We start from the raw sequence: 23004 nt of genomic DNA on the forward strand, positions 1-23004 counted from the left end.
CAGTGATGTCATCATCAGGAACTCATGTGATTGGCTGTTCAGCTGCTTCCAGCTGACTTCTGACGCAAACATCAAAACTTTATTTAAATGGTAAAAATGACAGTAAACACAGAAAGAACCTGGTGTGCATTATCGTTAGCGTGCGTCCGTCTCACCTCGACGTCCTGGCACGTGCGCGGCTGAGCCTGACACAGCATACTGAGCAGCTGCAGGATCAGCTCCTCCACGTACTGCAGCGCCTCCTGCTGGGACACCAGGTTAGGATGCACCTGGTTCAGTACCTGAACACACACACACAGATCAGTCATAGCGTCACTGACAGCTCGTGGCTTCCTGACAGTTACTAATAAATGTGCCGGGCAGCTCATGAATGCGACGTTTACAAATGTCTCAGCGTTTACAGATTTTAGATATTTAAGTTTGGAAGGACGAGACGTTTGAAATCAGGAATTCAGGTCATAAATGCAGAAGAAGCTGCTGAATGTGATTGGAACTGGACATTATTATTACCTTCCAACATAAAGCGCCGTCGTTGTCATTTTCGTGCTTTATAAATAAAACTGAAATCCTCACTGCACAGTTTTGCACAAACTGTAAATACCAAACGATTGTTAATATTTAATACTTTGGTATTTTTATATTATTATTATTATTATTATTATTATTATTATTATTATTTTCCTTCTTTGATTTAGCTGTACACTTTCTAATGTTCATGTAAAGCTGAGGAAGAATTTCATTATAGGTAAATGTTCCAATACTGTTTCTCTGTATAAGACAATAAAACTTGAACCCACGATTGTAAACGTGATCCACTCAGGATCTGCAACTCGGACAGTTTGCTGATCTGTTCCGGAGCACATGCTCCCGTTCTGGGCCGAGCCGCTGAAAACGATTCAGGTGATTGTCAGTGGAAAACCTGCCGACACTCCGAAGCCTCAAAATGCTGTCTAAATGACTGAGCTTCAATCTGTGAATGCATTTCAAAATGAAATGTAATCAGATTACAATCACACTGTCTGCTAGAGCAGGGCGATATGACCAAAAATATTTATCACGATATACATTTGGTTTGTAAAATTAGCTTTCGTCCGTCAGATACACAACAAAGCACTATTTTTGGTAGCGCATGCTAGCGGGCCGTCGTTATTACCGTGTTTTTTGGAAAATACGGCGCACTTAAAGTCAACCCTTTGAGTTTCTGAAAAGCAACAGAGCCCCTTATAATTCCGTGCGCCTTATGTATGAACTCTGGTTGTGTTTACTGACCTGGAAACGATTTTATGTGCACGGCGCTCAGAAATCTGTCAAATGTTTCAGTACGACTTTGCTGAGCTACGAAGCCGCACCGCTTGATGGATTGTCGGAGCATTACGGCTATCGTAGGCGGAGCCTCGCGGAGTGATACGTACTGTGCTTCAACATAATGTTACCATATTGTGTGTGTATAACCTCTTTTTAAGTTTTGTGGATGTTATACTTGGTTATGCTGAGGATGTGTCGGCCAGTTTCCACTGAAATGCTTTTTGGTTAAACCGTCAGCGAGGAATTTGCACTGTTACATTTTTATATAACTTTAACGCACATAAAACAGCTGCTTGTTTAAGTGAAAATACATTGATGGGTTTTTTGCACTAATACAGTTGTAAATGGCCCTAAGGACCCCAAAGCGCTTTACACACACACATCCACACACTGGTGATGGCAGCTACATTGTAGCCACAGCAAATTTTCAAATGTATATCGTGATGAATATTTTTGGTGAATGTGTGTGTGAATGGGTGGATGACTGGTTGTGTAAAGCGCTATACAAATACAGGCCATTTACAACTGTATTAGTGCAAAAAAAAAAAAACCATCAATGTATTTTCACTTAAACAAGCAGCTGTTTTTTTTTATGTGCATTAAAGTTATATAAAAATTTAACAGTGCAAATTCCTCGCTGACGGTTTAACCAAAAGGCATTTCCAGTGGAAACTGGCCGACACATCCTCAGCTTAACCATGTATAACAGGGGCGATTTTAGCCCAATTTTGAAAATGAATCACAGCACCCCCAAAGATTTCTTCCTTTTTTGACAATATTTGCTGCTTGTGTGACACACTACTAAAAATATAAAAACATACAGTACGTACTTGAGATGGAACATTTTAACAACAAAAGTATAGATAACCCCCCCCCCCCCCCTCCCAAAGTGGTTTGTTCCAGCTCTCCCCTGCTCTGGCTCTTGTGCTGCCAGAGCGATGGTGGCTGAGACGCAGCGGAGCGGAGGTGGAAGCGCCTGCCTTAAAACAGGACATATTAGCTGCATTTAACCTTCAGTTACTCTTTATATAGTTGGTAGGAGTCAGAACATGTTTCTGTTTACCTGAAAAACATTACACCAGGTAACCTGCAGTGTTGGAAACGTGTTTCCTGACGATGTTTGCTGCCCTACAATCCGTCCTGCTCTGTTGTAAAATCAGCCACATTTCTTCAAAATCTTTAAAATGAAAAGTTGTAATATATTCATATTCCAGGTATTCCTCATAAAATATGTTTGTAACATCAGGCCATTTGCATTTTTATTTATTTTTTCATTAATTAAAAATGCAGTTTTTGTATCACTACCCCACTCTTCCACAAGTGGGGTCAGAAATGACTCCAAGCAGTTCCTGTGGAATCTTCTATGAAACGTTCATTCTTAGCAACTCTGACTGACCCACTTCCACTTCTGATCGATCAGGAATTAATTTTTACACAGTAACATATATGATTTACAGTCAGGGCTGCACATAAGTGGTCTGCAGGTGTGCGTTCGCTGTCAAAATAAAAGTATTCCCAGAAATTCCGAGACTATGCGCTTTTTTGGGGGTGGAGGAACACAAAAGTAATTGCTTATGGAGCTTGCTTCTTCGACATCTTTAAGAGTTCTGATAAAATGTCTGTCCTCCTCCAGATTATCTTATGTACGCAAACGAGCGTCTCAACTTCTTATCTGGTGCGTGTCTTTTATTTTGACAGCGAATGCGCACCTGCGAACCATTTATGTGCAGCCCTGTTTATAGTTTCCTGTGCATTTCAAACATTGTCCTTTCTGGGGGGGGGTTATTATTTAAAGTAACACGGCTGCTATGAGGCCAGCTAGGATCCCTGTGGCTCTACAAATGATCCAGGACGGATGGGATGAAGAGCCCGTCAGAGGCATTGACTCAGAATCTGACATCTCAGATATAGAGGACCCAGACTATCTAGGTCTAGTACTGTCTCCCCAATAGATGCATGGAAGATGCTCATGTCTGATAATATAATAGAAGAGGTGCTGAAATGCACAAACATGGAGGCACGAAGAGTCGCCACAGACAGGGGAAAGAGTGGAAAAATGTAATCAAACTTAAGCTCCTGGCCTTCATTTGATTGACCGTTCTTGCAGGAAATGAGACGAACTGGGATGTACCAGTCGGTGTGTTTTTTGGGAGTCCTCTGCATAACCCATTGTACAAGGCCACTATGTCAATTCAAAGATTTGAAGATATTCGCCCGTCTTGCACTTTGAGAACAAGAGGACCAGAGCCTACAGACTGAAAACAAACCACATGGCAGCTTTCTGCTACGTATGGGGCCTGTTCCTGGTCAACTGCAGGCAGAAATTCATCCTCAGTGACTGTGTTACAGTGGATGAACAACTTCTGCAGTATATGCAGAGCAAGCATAAAAAAGTGATACAAAAGATACAAAAACTCAAATTTCTTAAAATTAATGAAAAAATAAATAAAAATGCAAAGGGCCTCATGTCACAATCATGTTTTATGAGGAATACCTCAAATATGAAAATATTACAACTCTTCGTTTTAAAGATTTTGAAGAATAACAACCAAGTTTATAGCAAAATGTATTGATTTTATTTGGGATCATTTGTGACCCCACTCGTGGAAGAGTGTAGGTACTGGTAGGTTGTGCATCCAAGGGTTAAAACCTAAAACTTTAAATTATCCGTAGCCTGCTCTTGTTAAATCAAATCAAATCAAATCAAATCACTTTTATTGTCACATCACATGTGCAAGTACATTGGTACAGCACATGTGAGTGAAATTCTTGTGTGCGAGCTTCACAAGCAACAGAGTTGTGCAAAATACAATAATGTAAACAAGCAAAATACAAGAATGGCTACATCTGAAACTAATAAATATATGTACAATATATAATAGTATATGTTACCACTGTCCTGTTTGAAATGTAATGAGAGAAACTGCTTATTTTGTCATATGTGCCGATATTGAACCCAAAGTACTAACTAGCTAACTGGCTGGATGCCCATTAACCTTATAACTCCTGGTGTGTGTGTGTGTGTGTGTGTATACAGAGACACCGAGTCAATCAAGAATCATGTTGGATCAGTGTTTCAATGTTTATGTCCTTTATCAGATGTACACGTGGTTTGGTTATTTGCCTTTTGGTTGAAAGGACACTAAGAGAGGACTTTTTTTATTGGTGATCTTAATAGTAGTTTTTTTTCATATTAATGTAATTTTTTATCTAATTGAATCTATTTGTGTATGATTGTCAGTCCAAAGAGGGAGAGAGGAAAGAGGGAACGTGAGGAGAAAGTACGAGGTCAGGAAGAACCAGGTAAGCAAACAGACAGCAGTGACAGGCAGAAACTGTTAAACTGACAAAGAGAAAAAACCTGATTTTACTCACAGTCTGGAAGTTGTGTTCTCCCTGTATTAAAGCTGCTGTACAGAGTCTGCTAAACAAACTGGGTTGTCAGCCCTGGCACTGCGTTACCATACTGAGCTTCAGTCAGAGGAAGTCACGGTTGCCAAAACCTTTTTGAAGCTCGAGAGTGAGGCTGGTGCCATCCCAGATATGTTAACATTGTACAATCTTCTGGATAATCAGATCTTCCCCACACTGAAAACTGCTATTCAGGTTGCCCTAACAAACCCAGTTAGCAGCTGTAGCTGTGAGAGGTCTTTTAGTGTCTTGAGTCAGCTCCATACCTGGCTGAGAAGGACCATGGGTCAAAGCCGACTCCAGCACCTGGCTGTGATGTCAGTTGAGAAAGAGATGCTTGAGAGACTTGACCACCAAAATGTGATAGATTTGCCAACCTCAAGCTGAGGCGACATAGGATAAAAGAAAAGAAAAAATCTGCAGAGCCATGTTAGTATCTGCAGTAAAGATCTTTCCATACATTGTACCAGAGGCCAAGGTGTCTCAGTTTTCTAATTTTGTAATAATATTTCGTACATTTCAAGGACTCTATTTTTGGAGTGTATTTTTTTTATATATATTTTTATTATATTATACACACACTTTAAAAGTGAATCTCTGTCCAAAAAATGCTCTCAGTTTACTTCTTACTCACTGTGAGCATCATTCATTATTCTCCCAGTAATTAAGGTCAGGATATGTATTTTTATTCCAATCCATTCTTCTTTTGCAGCATTTAAATAACCTTGATCAGATTTGATGAAAAGCAAAACACTTTTCAAAAAAGTGTTTTGCTTTTCTTTCACACATGTGGGATTAAATTGTGTTAAAATGTACAAAACAGTGATGTCATGTTTTGAGACGAGGACCCAGGCACAGAGAGACCTGATGAATTTAAGAATCTTATGATTTAATAAAGACGGGGAAGAAGTCTCATCGTGACGAGTACAGTTTACCTTGCCTGGATGGGCAGCTCTCTGGGTGCTCAGCACCCCCAAAGCTCTGATCCTAGAATCGCCCCTGATGTATAATATCCACAAAACTTAAGAGGTTATACACACACAATATGGTAACATTATGTTGAAGCACAGTACGTATCACTCCGCGAGGCTCCGCCTACGATAGCCGTAATGCTCCGACAATCCATCAAGCGGTGCGGCTTCGTAGCTCAGCAAAGTCGTACTGAAACATTTGACAGATTTCTGAGCGCCGTGCACATAAAATCGTTTCCAGGTCAGTAAACACAACCAGAGTTCATACATAAGGCGCACGGGATTATAAGGGGCTCTGTTGCTTTTCAGAAACTCAAAGGGTTGATTTTAAGTGTGCCGTATTTTCCAAAAAACACGGTAATAACGACGGCCCGCTAGCATGCGCTACCACAAATAGTGCTTTGTTGTGTATCTGACGGACGAAAGCTAAACCAGTTCCACACCAGTGAAGCTGCAGCATTTTACAAACCAGTTCTGGTTCATCCGTTTCATTCAACGATCCGCTTTCGCCCTTCTCGTTCTCCGTCGCCGCCATGTGCGCATGAAAACAAAGGCACTGCGCATTTTACCCATATTCTATCGCCATATTTCATTTTCTTATCGTTGCCCAACATTACACCGGTGTTACCGTGAACGTAGAGCTGGGCGATATGAGATTTTTTCATATCACGATATGTTTTTTTCATTTCAGGCGATAACGATATCTATCACGATATCAGCCAAATAACTATATTTGTAAGATTTAAATGTGCCGTTGCTCACAAGTAAAATGTGAAATAATCAGCAGCTTGTTTTTAAATATTTATTTCCCATAATAAGTTCAACAGGGTAGATGTACTTAAGGAACATGAGACTTTTTCAGATAAATAAAGGCAAATATTGCAAACTACACAAAAGGCAGCCGCTAAAGCGTTTAAGTTTCAAAATAGAACAAACGAAACAGACTAAATTGTCAATTCCACTTAGAAACAAAATATTAATTCTAAAAATAAATCTTAGTTTGTTTTACAGAAGAACAGACAAAACTGACTAACTTTTGTCAATATCAAATAAACTGAGAACTAAAAGGAAATTCTCAATCTCTCCTTGTTGTATAGCTGAGCTTTTCAAACAGTTTTAACAGTTACTTTAGTCTGACAAAAGCCGAATGACGAATCAGCGCTTCCAGTCAGAGACTGAGGCTACGTCCACACGTACACGGGTATTTTTGAAAACGGAGATTTTCCGTTTTCGTTTTAAAAAATAATCCCGTCCACACTTAAAGGGAGAAATGAAGGAAAACGCTGCTATGAACATGCCAAAGCAGCAGGTGGCGCTAGATTCCTAACCGTGCAGAAATGTTGGCCAATCAGAAGTCTAGAAGCCTCGGTGGGAAAAAGTAAACAAAGCTGGGGCATAGAAGCAGAACCGAGTCGTATGTGTGGAGGGACAGTAACTGTGTGTATATGTAAGCATTTAAACACTGCAGAGAGTAGAATTAACAGTATTGTAGAAATTCATTTCACCGAAACAATAACGTGGCGCACAGTGTGACGCATGCACCAGTTCATTGTATTTCCAGACTTGCTTTCGGCACAATTTACAGTGCACGCTACTCTGTTTTTGTCAGACTTGAAATAGCCGAAATACCTTCACACTACGGAACTTCTATGGCTCTTCCGTTCGACAATCTCTCCGGCGTTGGAACCATCATCTGTTTTCTCTTCGGTCACGCTCGGTTGATTTTTCTAGTCGGCACACTCATTTCCTCCATTACCCGCTGGCTCCATTACCCGCTGGCTGCTTCCCAAACAAACACACGTGCGGCTTGGCACTTGTGCTGTACGTAGCAAGTCACGCGACGTGACGCTGCGGCTGTGATTGGTTCGGCTCTGCGCTACTGAATTTGGATCGGCTGACCTTTTTTTTTTTTTTTTTTTTTAAGAGGACAAGAGCGGCGAGGTCTATCGCGATAGCTTAATTTCTCTATCGAGTAAAAGTTATATCGCGATACATATCGTTATCGTTCTATCGCCCAGCTCTACGTGAACGGTATAATATGGCCCAGCCCTAGCTGTCTGCTGCACTTAAAACTTGATTTTAAACACATTTAGTTCTGTGTTAGAGTCTTAAAGTCACTTCAGCGTCAGCTTCACTCAGATTTTCACGTCATCTCCAAGATCCAACTGTGAGGCACGTTTATCCATCAGAGCGACTGGAGCAATGAGACAGACGATTGATCATCAATCAGTGTGAAATGTTTGCAAGGAAACTGACAGACTGACAGCATCAGTGTCCACAGACATCTGACTCTGATGTCATCGCTGCCTCTGTGACATCATCGCTGCCTCTGTCCTGTTATACTGGCAACTTAATGACTGCAAAAGCTTCACGTTAAGTAACCAACAAACTAACATTAATCTGGGACTTCAGTTTTTGTAAAAACAAACTGCTGCAGCAGATTTTGCTCCTCTGTGCGCGTTGGCAGCAACTATGAACGAGGAAACAAATGAGAGGGTCAGTCAGCTGGTTCAGGTGCAGCAGGAGGGAAACTCAGCGTTTATTGAATAACACCTGCCAGTTATCAGGTTAGGTTCACAGTCTGTTACCATGGTAAGTGACTCAGAGTTGAAGTTACCTCATATCAGGGATAACAAACTCAGAGGAGCTCTGTTGAGCCAACCATCCCTTTAACGTTAACTAGTAGTGACTTCATGAACTTTTTCACAAATAACATTTTAATCTTTAGAGAAAAAATTACCAATAATCATCCCACAGATGTAATATTATCTACAGCTACTCTTAGTACCATTGATGTTCATTTAGACTCTTTTTCTCCAATTGATCTTTCTGAGTAAAAGTCATCTGTTCACACAGCTCTTTGCTAACTACAGGCCAATCTCCAACCAGGCTGTAGGTATTACAGGTACTGTGCTGCAGTGGTTTGTATCATATCTATCTAATAGACTCCAGTTTGTGCATGTAAATGGAGAGTCCTCTTCACACACTGAGGTTAATTATGGAGTTCCACAGGGTTCAGTGCTAGGACCAATTCTGTTTACATTATACATGCTTCCCTTAGGCAGCATCATTAGAAGACATAGCATACATTTACACTGCTATGCAGATGAGGATGGAGCTGTGAGGAACCTTGGAGTCATATTTGACCAGGACATGTCCTTCAACGCACATATTAAACAAATATGTAAGACTGCGTTCTTCCATTTGTGCAACATCTCTAAAGTTAGAAATATCCTGTCTGAGAGTGACGCTGAAAAACTAGTTCATGCATTTATTACTTCCAGGCTGGACGACAGTAATTCATTATTATCAGGAAGTCCTAAAAACTCCCTGAAAGCCTTCAGCTGATCCAAAATGCTGCAGCAAGAGTCCTGACAGGGACTAGAAAGAGGGAGCAGATTTCTCCTGTTTTGGCTTCCTGTTAAATCCAGAATTCAAAATCCTTTAAAAGTAATAATTTAAAAGTATAATGGGAGGAAGAGCCTTCGGTTTTCAGGCCCCTCCTCTGTGAAACCACCATCATCATCCTCACTACTAACACCTTCAGTGTGAGGTCCGACTGATGTTTGACGATGGTGATCCTCTAAACAGGTGAGGACACAATGATCCAGGTATTTATGGATCAGCCTCAACACAAGGCTCTGATGAAGCTCTTGTCATCGTTCTGTGGAGTTTTACCTGCCGACCACCGTGATGCTCAGTAACCACGATGCACCACAACCCGAGGGTGGACTCGGGTGAGACAAACACCTGCTCAGAGCACCGTCAGGACACACACAGCTCACCTGCACACACCTGAAGGTCTGTCTGTGTGTCTCTGTTCGGGTTCGTGTGTGTGTTTACCTTTTCCAGTGAGGGCACCAGCAGGCCTCTCCATTTCGGACCGTTCTCTTCGCTGAAGAAGTCGTACTGCGGCTGCGCCGCCTGCATGGCTGCCGCTCCCGCGGATCTGAGCAGCCGGACTCACACGCCCGGTTCGGTGAGCGGCAGTCCGGGTCCAGCAGGGCGGGTGAAGCCGTGAAGCTCAGAACATCCGGGCCGATCCTCCAGAGCAGCCGCCCTCACTGCGACCATCCTCGGAGAGCTAGCCGTTAGCACCTGGCTAGCAGCTGCCCGCGGCTCCGCTCACCGGGTGCAGAGCATGACGAATGGCCACCGGGACGCTGATCTGCCGCGGCGTTAGCCCGCCTGCTAGCGTTAGCGGCGGCTCGGTAAACGGACCGACCGGCCAGCAGCTGCCGGGCAGCGGGCGCGTTGTTACCGGGCGGGCGGTGCGGACCAAAGGCACACCGACTCTCCGGCGTCGTGGCTTTCGCTTAGCGTCCGCTGCCCACACTATGTCCCCCTGACTCTCTCAGACGGCGCGTCCGGCCCCGGGCCCCTGACAGGCGGACAGTCCGTGAGCTAACGGAGGGCGGTTGTTGTCACCAGAGTCTGGGGAACCGTAGAGTATCGGCTGCACATGCGTACAGGGCGAGTCCTGACGTATATGGGCGGGGCTCCTGCGCAGGAGAGCGTGCTTCACTGCGCGTGTCACAGTGACGTTGGCAGCCATGTCGACAAGTGAGGACTAAAAATAACTAACAAGATTCCAAATTCAACAAAAAAAAATGAAATATGAAACAAAAATATTCAAAATTTATCAAAGAATAAATAAATACAAAACAAAAAATAACACCAAAATATCAAAAAGTACACAAAATCTTAATGTACAAAAGAAAATCTCTCGGTCCCACAGGTCTTTCCTCCCCACTGCTGTCAGACTCCACAACAAAGACTTGATCAAACACATCCACACATGTGCAATAACACTATGTGCAATACTCTTTTTGGCATCATTGTATTATACTCAGTTGTATATAGCATTTGTATTCTATTTTATTCGATTGTATAGAGTATTTTATTTTTATTTTATTCTATTGTGTACAGTATCTCATAGATATATTATTCCAGTGTATTTTTTCTAATTTTTCTATGCAACTTTGCACTGTCCACTGCTGTAACAAACACATTTCCCACATGTGGGACTAATCTAGGTTATCTAATCTTAAAAATCATTTTTAGATATGTGTGTATCAGACATAAAACGAGCTAGCCCCTGCTGCACAAAGACTCACACAACCATCAGCCCCGTGGAAACAGAAATGTCGACCAACTGGAAGATGAATCAGGACCTCAGGATCATTTACAGCAATGACTGTTCTGACTTCCTGATACACACTAATATTTTCCACAGATCCAAAGATCTCTCTGTTTCACCGGCAGCACTGAGCTGCACCCATAACCTGATGGAGAGATTATATATTATCTAACCCGGCAACACCTTGGTTTCTGGAATAGCTGTTTAACCTACTGCTACCATGATCTGACTGGATGGCTGGATTTAGACAATAAATGGGGATATTTTAACCCTTTGGCGTCCACAGGCAGCTGTAAAGGAGTGGTGGGTTTTCAAAATAGCTTTGAGCTTAAGGCTGCTCTCACTGGAACAGTAAATGGACTGGTTCTTATATGGTGCTTTTCTAGTCTGAGCACTCAAAGCACTTCACACAGCTTGCCTCATTCTTCACACAAGCACTTTTTTCTGTGCTCTTTCTATCTGACATTCGCACACATTCATTTGAGTGACTTCAGGTCAGTATCTCATCCAAGGATACCTGACATCTGATACCCACCCACCTTCCAGATTAGCAGGTGACCTGCTCTACCACCTGAGCCACAGCCACCCCAGTGAAGCCAGAAGAGGACGGAACAGGGACTGTGCTGACCCCCAAAGAGCTGAGTGGAAATAAAGGCTCTCATGTTTTCTGAGAGGCTGCTGAAGATTTTAGGGAACTTTTAATGAAGTTTTCAACATAAACTGAAGATGGTCACTCTAAGCACAGTCTCTTTGTCATTGTGATAATAAGCAGCCGAGTCCCTGCATATTTAAACAATGTTAACATCTCTGTGATGGCGCACCTTGTTCTTATAAGCGTTCTGGGCAGACTCAGAGCTCTCAGACCTCTCTCCAGTTTCCTGATTCTTTAGTTTTGTCACCTTCATGGTCGACGGAGCTTGGAAAGAAAAGCGTCTGGACTTCTTTAAGTTGCTTGAAGACGTTTCACCTCTCAGCCGAGAAGCTTCTTCTGTTCTAAGAGTCAAATGGTGGAGAGTCCCAGATTTAAACCCAGTGGGAGTTTCCCCCCACAGAGGGACAAAAGGACCCCCTGATGATCCTCTAATCACATGAGCCAAGGTATAAAAACGGGTGTGGGTCCCAATCAGCCAGGGTTTTGGGGGAGCTCATTGTGAAACCTATCGTGTGATTTCCTGAGGTCAGATGGCCCAGGATGTGAGTGGGCGTTAAGGCGTCTGGGAAGGATCTCAAAACTGGATTATAGATGGCAGAGAGTTGGTGTCGTAAGCCCCGCCTCTGTTCAAAGATGGTCACTCACAGTGGACATAGATGGCTTCTTTCACTCCTCTTTCAAAACATCTGTCCTCTCTGTCCAAAATGTGAACATTGGCATCCTTGAAAGAGTGACCTTTGACCTTTAGATGCAGATGGACTGCTGAGTCTTGTCCCGTGGAGGTGGCTCTTCTATGTTGTGCCATGCGCTTGTGAAGTGGCTGTTTGGTCTCGCCGATGAATGGAGGTGAAACGTCTTCAAGCAACTTAAAGAAGTCCAGACGCTTTTCTTTCCAAGCTCCTTCGACTGCAATGACCTGGATGACTGAGAACCTTCACAGACATACGTCTCCCTCATGGTTTGAGCTCCTGTTTCTGGGTTTCAGTGGTTCTTCTTCATGGTCACAAGTCACCGTTTCCCTCCGAGTTGTGCTGAACTGCTTCATAGCATCTGATGGTGCTGGAAGAAACTTTATTGAAATGTTCTTCAGTGACAAACATTTAGATTCGCTCAGGGCCAGGCTGGGTCAGGTACCTTTTAGAAAATAAGAAACCTGTACACGTGAGAACATCAGCTCTTCCAACTACCCGGGTCACACGGTTCATGTTACAGGTGAATGACAGACTTTTCTGAGCAGCAGCACATGTGACTGTCTCCACCGGGTACCTTCTAACTCACCTGGTAACTGGATCCAGTCCACGTGAGTTGTGCTGCCCTGATGTGCTCAGTGAAGCCTGCGCCTCTTCATTATGTGATGTTATCAGAACCACAATAACACGCCTCACACACATTTAACAAATATTTAATTCTCAGATATAAATACATCCAACAAATACTGACAGATCTTCCACAGGAGCAGCTACAGGTGACGAGTCCCATCATGTTTACACCATGTATTTACAGCTGTGTCCAGCAGGGGGCAGCAAAGGTTCCATGAGGGGACAGTGGAGCTATGATGGGGTATCAGGAGGAACATGGGAGCTTTCAGTGTGGAATCTACAGGTTAAAGGTCGATAGTGATGGTGAGTCACCGTTTCACTCTGCGTGTCGGCTTGAAATTAAATAAAGTTCTGACTTTGAGCCGCACACAAACATTTCATCCACCGTCATTCTCCCTCAGGAGCCTAAAGACCTCGATGGGTCCGTCCCCCTGATAGTCCTCCTCACGCTGATCATCAGCCCTCCTCCTGATGATGGGAAGGATGCTGTGGACATTCTCAGTTTGGTGTCTGCAGCTGGTGGATGAATGTTTGTAATTCCAGATGTTTTTGAAAGCTCAGAGCCTGAACTTCAAACGTCCGATTCTGCTCGTACAGGGGGGTCACGAGAAGGCATCGGGGCTTCCGATAGGCTGATGCAGAGTCTCAGAGGCTGATACCTGAAAAAGCTTAAACATAAATGGTGTCATACCCTGTTTACAGAGGAGTCGGTGTCAGAGGTTAAAGGTCAACTCCTTTGTTTGATAACAGAGCGGCAGCACTGATACCTGGATCATCTGTCAGTGCGTTCCCTCCTGCGGGAAGCCTGAAGTCAGCGAGCAGCACCTGCTCAGCGTCGCAGAGTAAAGGGTTCAGTCTGTGGCTCAGCTCGCAGCTGAAAGCACATTTATATACACATCTGTGAGCGGCCGCCGCCATCCAAACCTGCAGCACGCCACCTGGTCACGTGACGCTCTGCAGCTCAGACTCTGATCCATCAGGCGGGATTCACACCTATCACGTTTTGAACTGGCTTGTGGATCCAAGCCGAACAAGAACAATCAGCTTTGCTTGTCTGTAATTGGCTGTCATCACTAAGAAGGCCACACCCGAACATCAAATGCCTAAGCAACGTGTGAACCCCGCATGACTGGATAACACTCACCTGAGCTCAGAGCGCTTGCGTGCACCTGAAGCTCCGCCCAACTGACTGATCGGAGCACAGCGCTCCGAAACATCCGCATGGGAAGGCTCCATGAAGATCACACCTGCAGCAGGTTTGGATCCCAGCGCACACCTGTGTGTGTGTGTGTGTGTGTGTGTGTGTGTGTGTGTGTGTGTGTGTTTCCTGTTATTGCTCCTGATGGGGACCCAGCTGCAGCAGCTTTGTGACCTGCCTCAGTTCAGGTGACCTTCACACCGATGAAGCTTCTGATTGGACGATGGGACAGCAGAAAGAAAACGGTGAGTCAGAGCTGACTGACAGACGGCTGCTGAGACCTGGCCACCTGTCTGACTCTCAACTGGGCTTTACATGTTTGATGTCAGGTAAGTACAGATGACTCACCTGATTGACCAACAGCTAATTTATCTTTTATTAACTTGATCACTGATGGTACCTTTGGCCACACCACTGCAGAGATGGATCACAGGAACCAGGCGAGGCTCAGAGTGCACGCTGAGGTGACCTGAGCTGGGTCCAAATCAGGAGCACGAACAGGTGCGCAGCTCCGTCTGCAGTCCGAGGCCCCTCCTATTACGGAACCGGCCAAAAATACACCTTTTGTCGTCCGAGAATCATCCTCTTCCTCGCCTCAGACGGAGGACTCATGGGCGGTTTTGGACCGCAGTGCTCCGGCCCGGCTCAGGAAGGGGAAGGTGGTGCCGAGGCAGCCAGACGCTACAGTGAGACCCAGACTGGCCCAGGCGCAGCAGATGGACCAGCCATAACCGTGATCCACGTCAGCCGGCAGGCCGTAGATGAAGGGCGGGTTTCTGGAGAGGTCGTAGGTCACGCTGGCTGCATACGTGCACAGGGAGATGGTGCAGAAGATCCCTGAGAACGAATCAGAGACCAGATCAGACTGACACCTGAACCTGTGCTGGCTGTAATTGGCTGAGACCTGCAGGTGCATTACCAACAGGTAAAATATGAACCCTCTGACTGTCAACACAACCTGGTCTATAAGTGATGACGTATGAATCCTGCCTCCAGGTCCGAACTAGTCTGTGTTTACTAAGGCTGTTGTGTTTTTAACATGTTTTGTATCTTGTTCTATTTAATCTCAATAAACCCCTAAAAACATCCCTGTCGGCCTCTCTCTGTTTTTATCACCACTGTAATTCATTATTATCAGGATGTCCAAAAAACTCACTGAAAAGCCTTCAGCTAATCCAAAATGCTGCAGCAAGAGTCCTGACAGGGACTAGAAAGAGAGAGCATATTTCTCCTGTTTTGGCTTCCTGTTAAATCCAGAATTCTCACATACAAGATCTTAAATAATCAGGCCCCATCTTATCTTAATGACCTTGTAGTACCATATCACCCTATTAGAGCACTTCGCTCTCGCTCTGCAGGCCTACTTGTTGTTCCTAGAGTATTTAAAAGTAGAATGGGAGGGAGAGCCTTTAGTTTTCAGGCCCCTCTTCTGTGGAACCAGCTTCCAGTTTGGATTCAGGAGACAGACACTATCTCTACTTTCAAGATCAGGCTTCAAACTTTCCTTTTTGCTAAAGCATATAGTTAGGGCTGGACCAGGTGACCCTGAATCCTCCCTTAGTTATGCTGCAATAGACGTAGGCTGCCGGGGATTCCCATGATGCATTGAGTTTTTCCTTTCCAGTCACCTTTCTCACTCACTATGTATTAACAGACCTCTCTGCATTGAATCATATCTGTTATTAACCTCTGTCTCTCTTCCACAGCATGTCTTTATCCTGTCTTCCTTCTCTCACCCCAACCAATCACAGCAGATGGCCCCGCCCCTCCCTGAGCCTGGTTCTGCCGGAGGTTTCTTCCTGTTAAAAGGGAGTTTTTCCTTCCCACTGTTGCCAAAGTGCTTGCTCATAGGGGGTCATATGATTGTTGGGTTTTTCTCTGTATCTATGAAGCGCCTTGAGGCGACTTATGTTGTGATTTGGTGCTATATAAATAAAATTGAATTGAATTGTTCATTTTAAAGCACAGTAATAAAAACCTTCCGATGTAACTACAGCCCAGCACATGCAGCAGTATATTAACCTCACATTGTGGATGGATTATCTCAGTTGTTCTCCTGCCTGAAGTTTGGTCCGTTTACAGCAGTGGTCCCCAACCCCCAGGCCCCGTTTGGTACTGGGGCGCGAGAGTTGAGGCTCGGGTGTGAAATTTATGGTTTTCAGGGTTGCTATCGTTAATTTGGTTTCCCTGGGTCTTTTCCCGTGTTGTAGTCGTGTGTCTTATTTTGAAAGAAATATGTACATGTTACCATAGCAACCAGAGAGCATAAAGAGAGGTGGATGTTACTCTCAAGGTTGTTGGCACATTTCAGGAGGGCGCAGCTAATAAAGTTAAACAATTACACAGTGAATTCACGTTTATTGTTATTCTTACAAAATACCACAGTTTGTGTCTTTGTCGTTTCATTTTATTTTGTTGTATTTACCCGCCACACCTTAAAGGCCGGTCCATGAAAATAGTGTCGGACATTAAACCGTCTGTGGCACAGAAAGGGTTGGGGACCGCTGTTTCACAGCATCCTGCCATGTGATTGCATTTGTCCCTAACCATCGGGAACCCTCACGTTAACTTTTTTCCACTCGATAAAAGTTAACGTTATGTTATGCTAACATAGCTGTGTTGCTAGCAATCACGTAGCACATCATTATATAGCAGCTAGCCAAACTTCAGTAACCCTACAAACGTCACTTCTGTTTAGTTTTCTGTCTTCATTTATGTTGGAAGTGATAGCAGAGCTGTACGTTTGAATCTGTTTCAGAAATCTCTCAGTCAGAACATGCTATATCATGTTGAGGTGGAAGCTAGCGAGCTAACTTCCTGCTAACTTCTAACTGTTAAATTTCATAAATTCTGTTTTCATGGATGCCTGGATGTTAAACCTAATTGTTACACCTGGTAAAGCAGCAACGCTGATCATTTTATTAAAGATGAAAGAATTTAGACAGTTTTTAACTCTCAGTGATGCTGCAGTGATCGTTTGACTTTGGGCCCGGAAACGGCTCAAAGAGCAGAGAGGGAGCCTTCCTCAGTGTCAGTGCCTCAGTATTAGAAACAGGAGATACCGTGAGAAACATCCCTGTTAAGGTGAGTCTGTTCACTTTCGGGTAAAGGTAAGCCGTTATTCAGTGTTATTTATTTCAGTGTTTCACTTGTTTCTGAGCTTGTTTTATTCAACTTTAATGTCTCACTGGAGAGCTGTCACCACATCTGCAAATGAATCTTTCACTAACTTTATTCCCTGATGTAGAAACGTGCTGTCCTTCTTTTAACAGCTTACTCCGAATTAAAACAACGCCACCCCTCACCAACTATCTTGGCGTCACTGGTACCGCACTCTCCCGGTCTCCAACAGAACACAGTTCATTACCGTGGCAGACTCCGGCTCCACCTCAGCTCCAGGTAACCACGGTGTGCCCCAGGGTCCTGTGCTCGGACCCCTTTACTGCACCACCTATTCGCCCCTCCTTGGTCAGATCATCTGCCTCCAGGTCTCTGCTTGCTTTTCTATGCTGATGATACAAACCCTCCACCCTGCTCCCCCCACAGTCACTTGTCAATTAGAACATGGACGTAGACCAGCATTTTGTGGGAGAAACGTTTCATCATCATCCTGGTGACTTCTTCAGTCTCAGCTGACTGCAGGTTTCCCCAAGCTTACATTTGCATAATGACTGAAACCAGCCACTCAAGGAACAATGGGCTGGGAGGTCAGTTCCTTAATCTTAATTATGCAAATTCTCATGACTATTGATCAACAACCACTGATCAACCTGATCAAACCTTCAGGTAAGAAGTTATGACCTGCAGTCAATCTGAGTGTCAGATATAAACCAAGTTTAGTTTATTTTAGTTATGCTGACTTTTTACAGTCAGTTACAATAACTCGTACTGCGTACTAGCTAGCATGACGGAGTGTTTATACAGCTGGGTGGGAGCTTTGATGTTACTGATAGTGAACTTTATTTTATTCATAATGTTAGTTAGTAGAGTTTCCAACCGTCCCGTACAAACGGAATCGTCTCGCATTCAGAGAAAATATTACGCGTTTGGTATTGAGCTGAAAAGAAACACAGTTTGTGCCGGACTTCAGCTACAATGAAAAAGACACAAAGCTGGAGTTATTCTGTGTTTGCTGCACAGCTGCCTCTTCTTTTCTCAGTCTCCCCCCTCCCTCTCCTGTTGCTACTTCAATCATGAAACTGATCAATGATCAGCTGATCGGCTTTTCTCTCTTGTTTGTTTATCGCTCACTTTGCGCCAGAAAGAAGAAACCAGCGGATGTCGTGCTAAACAACAGCAGCACGTTTCAGCTTGATCAGCTGTTGTTAGAATTTATTTAATATTACTTTCTAGTATCAGCTGATGTTTGCTGGAGCCACAGCTGTAAAGCTGCTGGTCATGATGTCGGTTTGGATATGTGGTGAGAGGGAAACATGAAGATGAAACCAGGAGATGTCCTTACTGGATCATCAGAGCTGAACAGGTGATGGAGAAACAGGTTTACCTTTTAGGTGACATGAATGAGTTGAAGTTATGAACTGTTTCTGAGAGACAAATAACACCAGGATCCTTTTCTATGTAGCTGACAGCTGGTAAACTTATTCTCATTTAAAATGTCTCACTTTTAATAAATGATGACCTGAATCTTACAACCAAAGTTTTTATTTGATGTAAAATGTATAGAGATCATACATATACCAACAAGACTGTACATCACTGTCACAACAGAGAGAGAGAGAAAGCGAGTTTTGAGATCTGAGAGATTTGTGACGTTTAGCGTGTTTGGAGTGTGTAGTTAATGTGTTGTCTTGTGTAGTTAGTGTGTAGTGTTGTGGATAGTTTTGTGTGTCAGAACAATGAGGCGGCTGCTGTCTCCAGGTAGAAACAGGAGTGATACACCTGCTGCTGTCAGACCTGCAGGCATCAGGCTGTGATGTTCTCCTTTATAGTGGACAGAAATATTTGCAGTGGCACAAATAATTTGTGGCACCTTATTGAAGAACAGCTGATTGTTCTGTAAATAGTTTGAAATGGTTATTTAAAAAAAGGGTCAAAGGTAAATGGCTGCAAATAACTTTGTTTGCAAACTTGTGCATATGATTTTAAAATTGACCATTTCTATTTGCATTTAAAGTTATGAAATATGATTCAAGAAAATGTTTGTGGTTGTTACAGTAAAAAACTTTTCTACTCGAATTTGATGTTTTTTGTGTCTGATTTTAGACGTCAAAAGTGGTTAAAATGGCTGATTACACCCTGGACCCCAGAGGGTTAAATATTTTTTCAAAGTAACGGAATAGTTACTTTTCAAGTAATTAATTACTTTTAGAATCTTGTAACTCAGTTACTAACTCAGTTACTTTTTTAAAGAAGTAACTAGCAGTGTTGGTCAAGTTACTTGAAAAAAGTAATCAGTAACTAATTACTGATTACTTCCCCAAAAAAGTAATCCCATTACTTTACTGATTACTTATTTTCAAAAGTAATTAATTACTTAGTTACTTTTTAAAAACACGATTTACACCCTGAAGAGGTGATAAAGTGATAGATCTCTCAGCCCAATTCTACTTTTTCTACATAATCATCATACAAAATGTAATCAGATGGAAAAGTCTCTTTTTAAAACTTGTTTTATTAGTTTTAATCTTTTAACTTTATGCATCAAGCAAAAATTTAATTATATGCAACATTCTCTGACTGGAAGAAATTAGTTTAACATTTAAACCTATTTTCTGCACATTCCAGCACATAAAAATAAAATATTTTGTGTGTTTACACTCAGTCTTTCAAATAGATGCAAGTAAAACACAGCAGAAAATAAATAAAGTCAAAGACTCAGCGGTCCTGTTGCTCTATTTTCACCTGTAAAGCAGGAGTGGGGTAGGCGGAGGGTTACCCTGGTGCAGGTGTGCCGCGGTCAGTGGAAGAATCCGCGAGTTTCTCTGTGAGTTTCCCATTACGTCGTAGCTACTCGGTGCTTGTTGGAAGTTTAGGGGTTTTTTCGCTGTAAAAAGAAGTTTTCTTCCCACGCACAGCGGACACTAATGTTTTTGTCACTTTTTATGGAATCAAACTCAAAGTAAGGTCAGTACTTCCACGCTTTAAACGCTGCACGCTCATACTCTCTCCCGCACTCGATATGTGATCCATTGTTGATCTGCACACAGCTGTTGTCACTAATGGCGCACTCGCTTACGTCACTGTCATGAGACACTCTCGCAAAAAATCACGGTTTTAGTAACGCAGTAACGCAGCGTTCGTACGGGAAAGTAACAGTAATCTAATTACCGTTTTTGCAATAGTAATCCCTTACTTTACTCGTTACTTGAAAAAAGTAATCAGATTACAGTAACGCGTTACTGCCCATCTCTGGTAACTAGTAACTATAATTAATTATTTTTTCAAAGTAACTTGGCCAACACAGCTCACCACATGGCTGGATTACTGCAGTGGGTCCTGTTTGGGTTTGGAGAGGCTCCAGTATGCACTGAGCTCTGGGGACACGTCACCCCCACCCTCATCTCCACGGATTCCTGATGATCCTCATTCTCATTTATAAATGCCCGAGTCTGACTTGCTGCACCCTGAGCTTTACTCCATCACTGGAGTCCATCAGTAACCTTGTCAAAACTCACCTCAACAAAACCGTCCACCTCTAGCCTTCTTTTGTTTATTTACAGTCTTTGTAAACATCCTTGGGTTTCGTCACTAAGCAAATGTGAGTCATTACTCAGGGCAGGCAGGTTAATAAGGTTTACCAGTCTGCACTCGTAGGTTTAGAAGTTTATATGGCAGGAGTATGCACACCACACTGAAACGTTACAGTGTGGCGCTGTACACTGCCATGGAAACAAACACATCACCTTTTACTTGAATCTTTCTAAATGATTTCACGTTGATGCTCTGATAGCCGAGCCCACTCAAATCTCTCTGGTGATTTTTTTTGTCGGCGCAATTCTATTTATAAAGTGCCAAATCACCACAGCTGCCTGAAGACGCTTTCTATGGTCAGATGAAGACAGTACTCGCTGTGAACCTCAGCTGCGACCAGCAGGGGGAGACACTGGGCTGCTGCACAGAGCAGGTGAGTTACCTGCCATGAGGAAGAGCAGCCCAGAGACGTGCTGCGTCAGGCTCTCCTCCCAGAAGAAGCCCACCGACGCCACAATGCTCCCGCACAGCAGGACGGCCGCCGCCATGCCCAGGAAGCCTGCCGTGATGCGCCGCAGGTCTGTGGACGCACACACACGCACGCACGCACACAGTGATCAGTGCAGGAAATGAAGGAACACAAAACATTGCCGTGGTAACCACTCCTTGGTACTGTTACATAAAACTGATGGTGTGTTTCCGTGGCAACAGTGACTGGCAGTGAGGTTGGCGGCGAGAACACAAGCCAATTACAGGAAGAGTTCAAAGATGGAGAGTGATCTATAATCTATAATCAGGGACGTGAGCAGTGAACAGGGCGCTGACGCGCTCGGTGATGTCACAGAGGTAAAATCCTGTGATGTGATTGGTGCTGAGGCAACTCCAAGCACACAGAGCGTTGGTGTAAAGAGAGCCGAGCGTCCAATCATAGCAACCTCGCTGAGCGGTCGTGTGACGCAGCGTCCAAGGTCGCAAGCATGTGCCCGGCAGGAAGCGGAGGATCACTTCTTCTTCTTCTTCTGTGAGACTGAAACACACACAGCTGACTGCTCTTAGGGTCACCTGCACAGGTGTGAAAACACCCACAGTCTGAGAAACACCGACTGACCCTGAACGCCACACTGAGGGAACACACACAGACACACACACAGACACACACACACACACACACACACACAGACACACACACAGACACACACACACACACACAGACACACACACACACACACACATACAGACACACACACACAGACACACACACACACACACACAGACACACACACACACACACACACACAGACACACACACACACATACAGACACACACACACACACACACACACACACACACACAGACACACACACAGACTGAAGCTTGTCACACAGACGCTCCGTGTGGAGACGCGACTAAGACTCTGATGTGGTCATATAATCATTGTTAGTGATTACTGCTGTGTGTGTGTGTGTGTGTGTGTGTGTGTGTGTGTACTCACGCAGCAGGTGCCACTCGTCCTGCTGGATGGTCCTGGTCAGGTTCAAGGGGATGTTCCTCAGTCTGATTGGCTGAGAAAAGTGATACTTGACGGCGGTGCAGCGATCTGCAATGCCTGCAAAGTCACACAGGTGAGACACCTTTAAGATTCACGTACTGATGTACCTGAGCTGATAGCATCACCACACCTGCTGTTTCCAGACTAGAGCTGGGCGATAGAACGATAACGATATGTATCGCGATATAACTTTTACTCGATAGAGAAATTAAGCTATCGCGATAGACCTCGCCGCTCTTGTCCTCTTAAAAAAAAAAGAAAAAAAAAAAAAAAGGTCAGCCAATCCAAATTAAGTAGCGCAGAGCCGAACCAATCACAGCCGCAGCGTCACGTCGCGTGACTTGTTACGTACAGCACAAGTGCCAAGCCGCACGTGTGTTTGTTTGGGAAGCAGCCAGCGGGTAATGGAGGAAATGAGTGTGCCGACTAGAAAAATCAACCGAGCGTGACCGAAGAGAAAACAGATGATGGTTCCAACGCCGGAGAGATTGTCGAACGGAAGAGCCATAGAAGTTCCGTAGTGTGAAGGTATTTCGGCTATTTCAAGTCTGACAAAAACAGAGTAGCGTGCACTGTAAATTGTGCCGAAAGCAAGTCTGGAAATACAATAAACTGGTGCATGCGTCACACTGTGCGCCACGTTATTGTTTCGGTGAAATGAATTTCTACAATACTGTTAATTCTACTCTCTGCAGTGTTTAAATGCTTACATATACACACAGTTACTGTCCCTCCACACATACGACTCGGTTCTGCTTCTATGCCCCAGCTTTGTTTACTTTTTCCCACCGAGGCTTCTAGACTTCT

At 43.9% G+C, this 23004-nt stretch overlaps 2 protein-coding genes across 6 annotated transcripts in view; both read right to left on the minus strand.

Moving 5' to 3' along the window:
- The window catches only part of sos1 (son of sevenless homolog 1), a 43200-nt gene extending 33034 nt beyond the window's left edge, over positions 1–10166 (minus strand). For all 3 annotated transcript variants that reach the window (XM_080880174.1, XM_080880175.1, XM_080880173.1), the window contains exons 1-2: positions 9531–10166; positions 156–281 (exon numbers count right to left, since the gene is read on the minus strand). In XM_080880174.1, the coding sequence (XP_080736300.1) occupies positions 156–281; positions 9531–9617 (213 nt within the window). In that variant the 5' untranslated portion in view covers positions 9618–10166. The remainder of the gene's footprint in view (positions 1–155; positions 282–9530) is intronic.
- A 2699-nt stretch (positions 10167–12865) lies between these two features.
- The window catches only part of tmem178a (transmembrane protein 178a), a 12998-nt gene continuing 2859 nt past the window's right edge, over positions 12866–23004 (minus strand). The window contains exons 2-5 of one of the 3 annotated variants that reach the window (XR_013971296.1): positions 22141–22254; positions 21090–21227; positions 14397–14833; positions 12866–14208 (exon numbers count right to left, since the gene is read on the minus strand). Coding sequence is in view for 1 of the 3 variants with exons in the window: in XM_080879411.1 (XP_080735537.1) it covers positions 14592–14833; positions 21090–21227; positions 22141–22254 (494 nt within the window). In the remaining 2 variants the exon portion in view is untranslated. Of the gene's footprint in view, positions 14834–21089; positions 21228–22140; positions 22255–23004 lie in introns of all 3 variants that reach the window. The other 2 variants (XR_013971297.1, XM_080879411.1) reach the window with 2 other exon arrangements.

Source organism: Rhamphochromis sp. 'chilingali' (assembly GCF_963969265.1).
Source record: "Rhamphochromis sp. 'chilingali' genome assembly, chromosome: 4".
Taxonomy (NCBI): Eukaryota; Metazoa; Chordata; class Actinopteri; order Cichliformes; family Cichlidae; genus Rhamphochromis; species Rhamphochromis sp. 'chilingali'.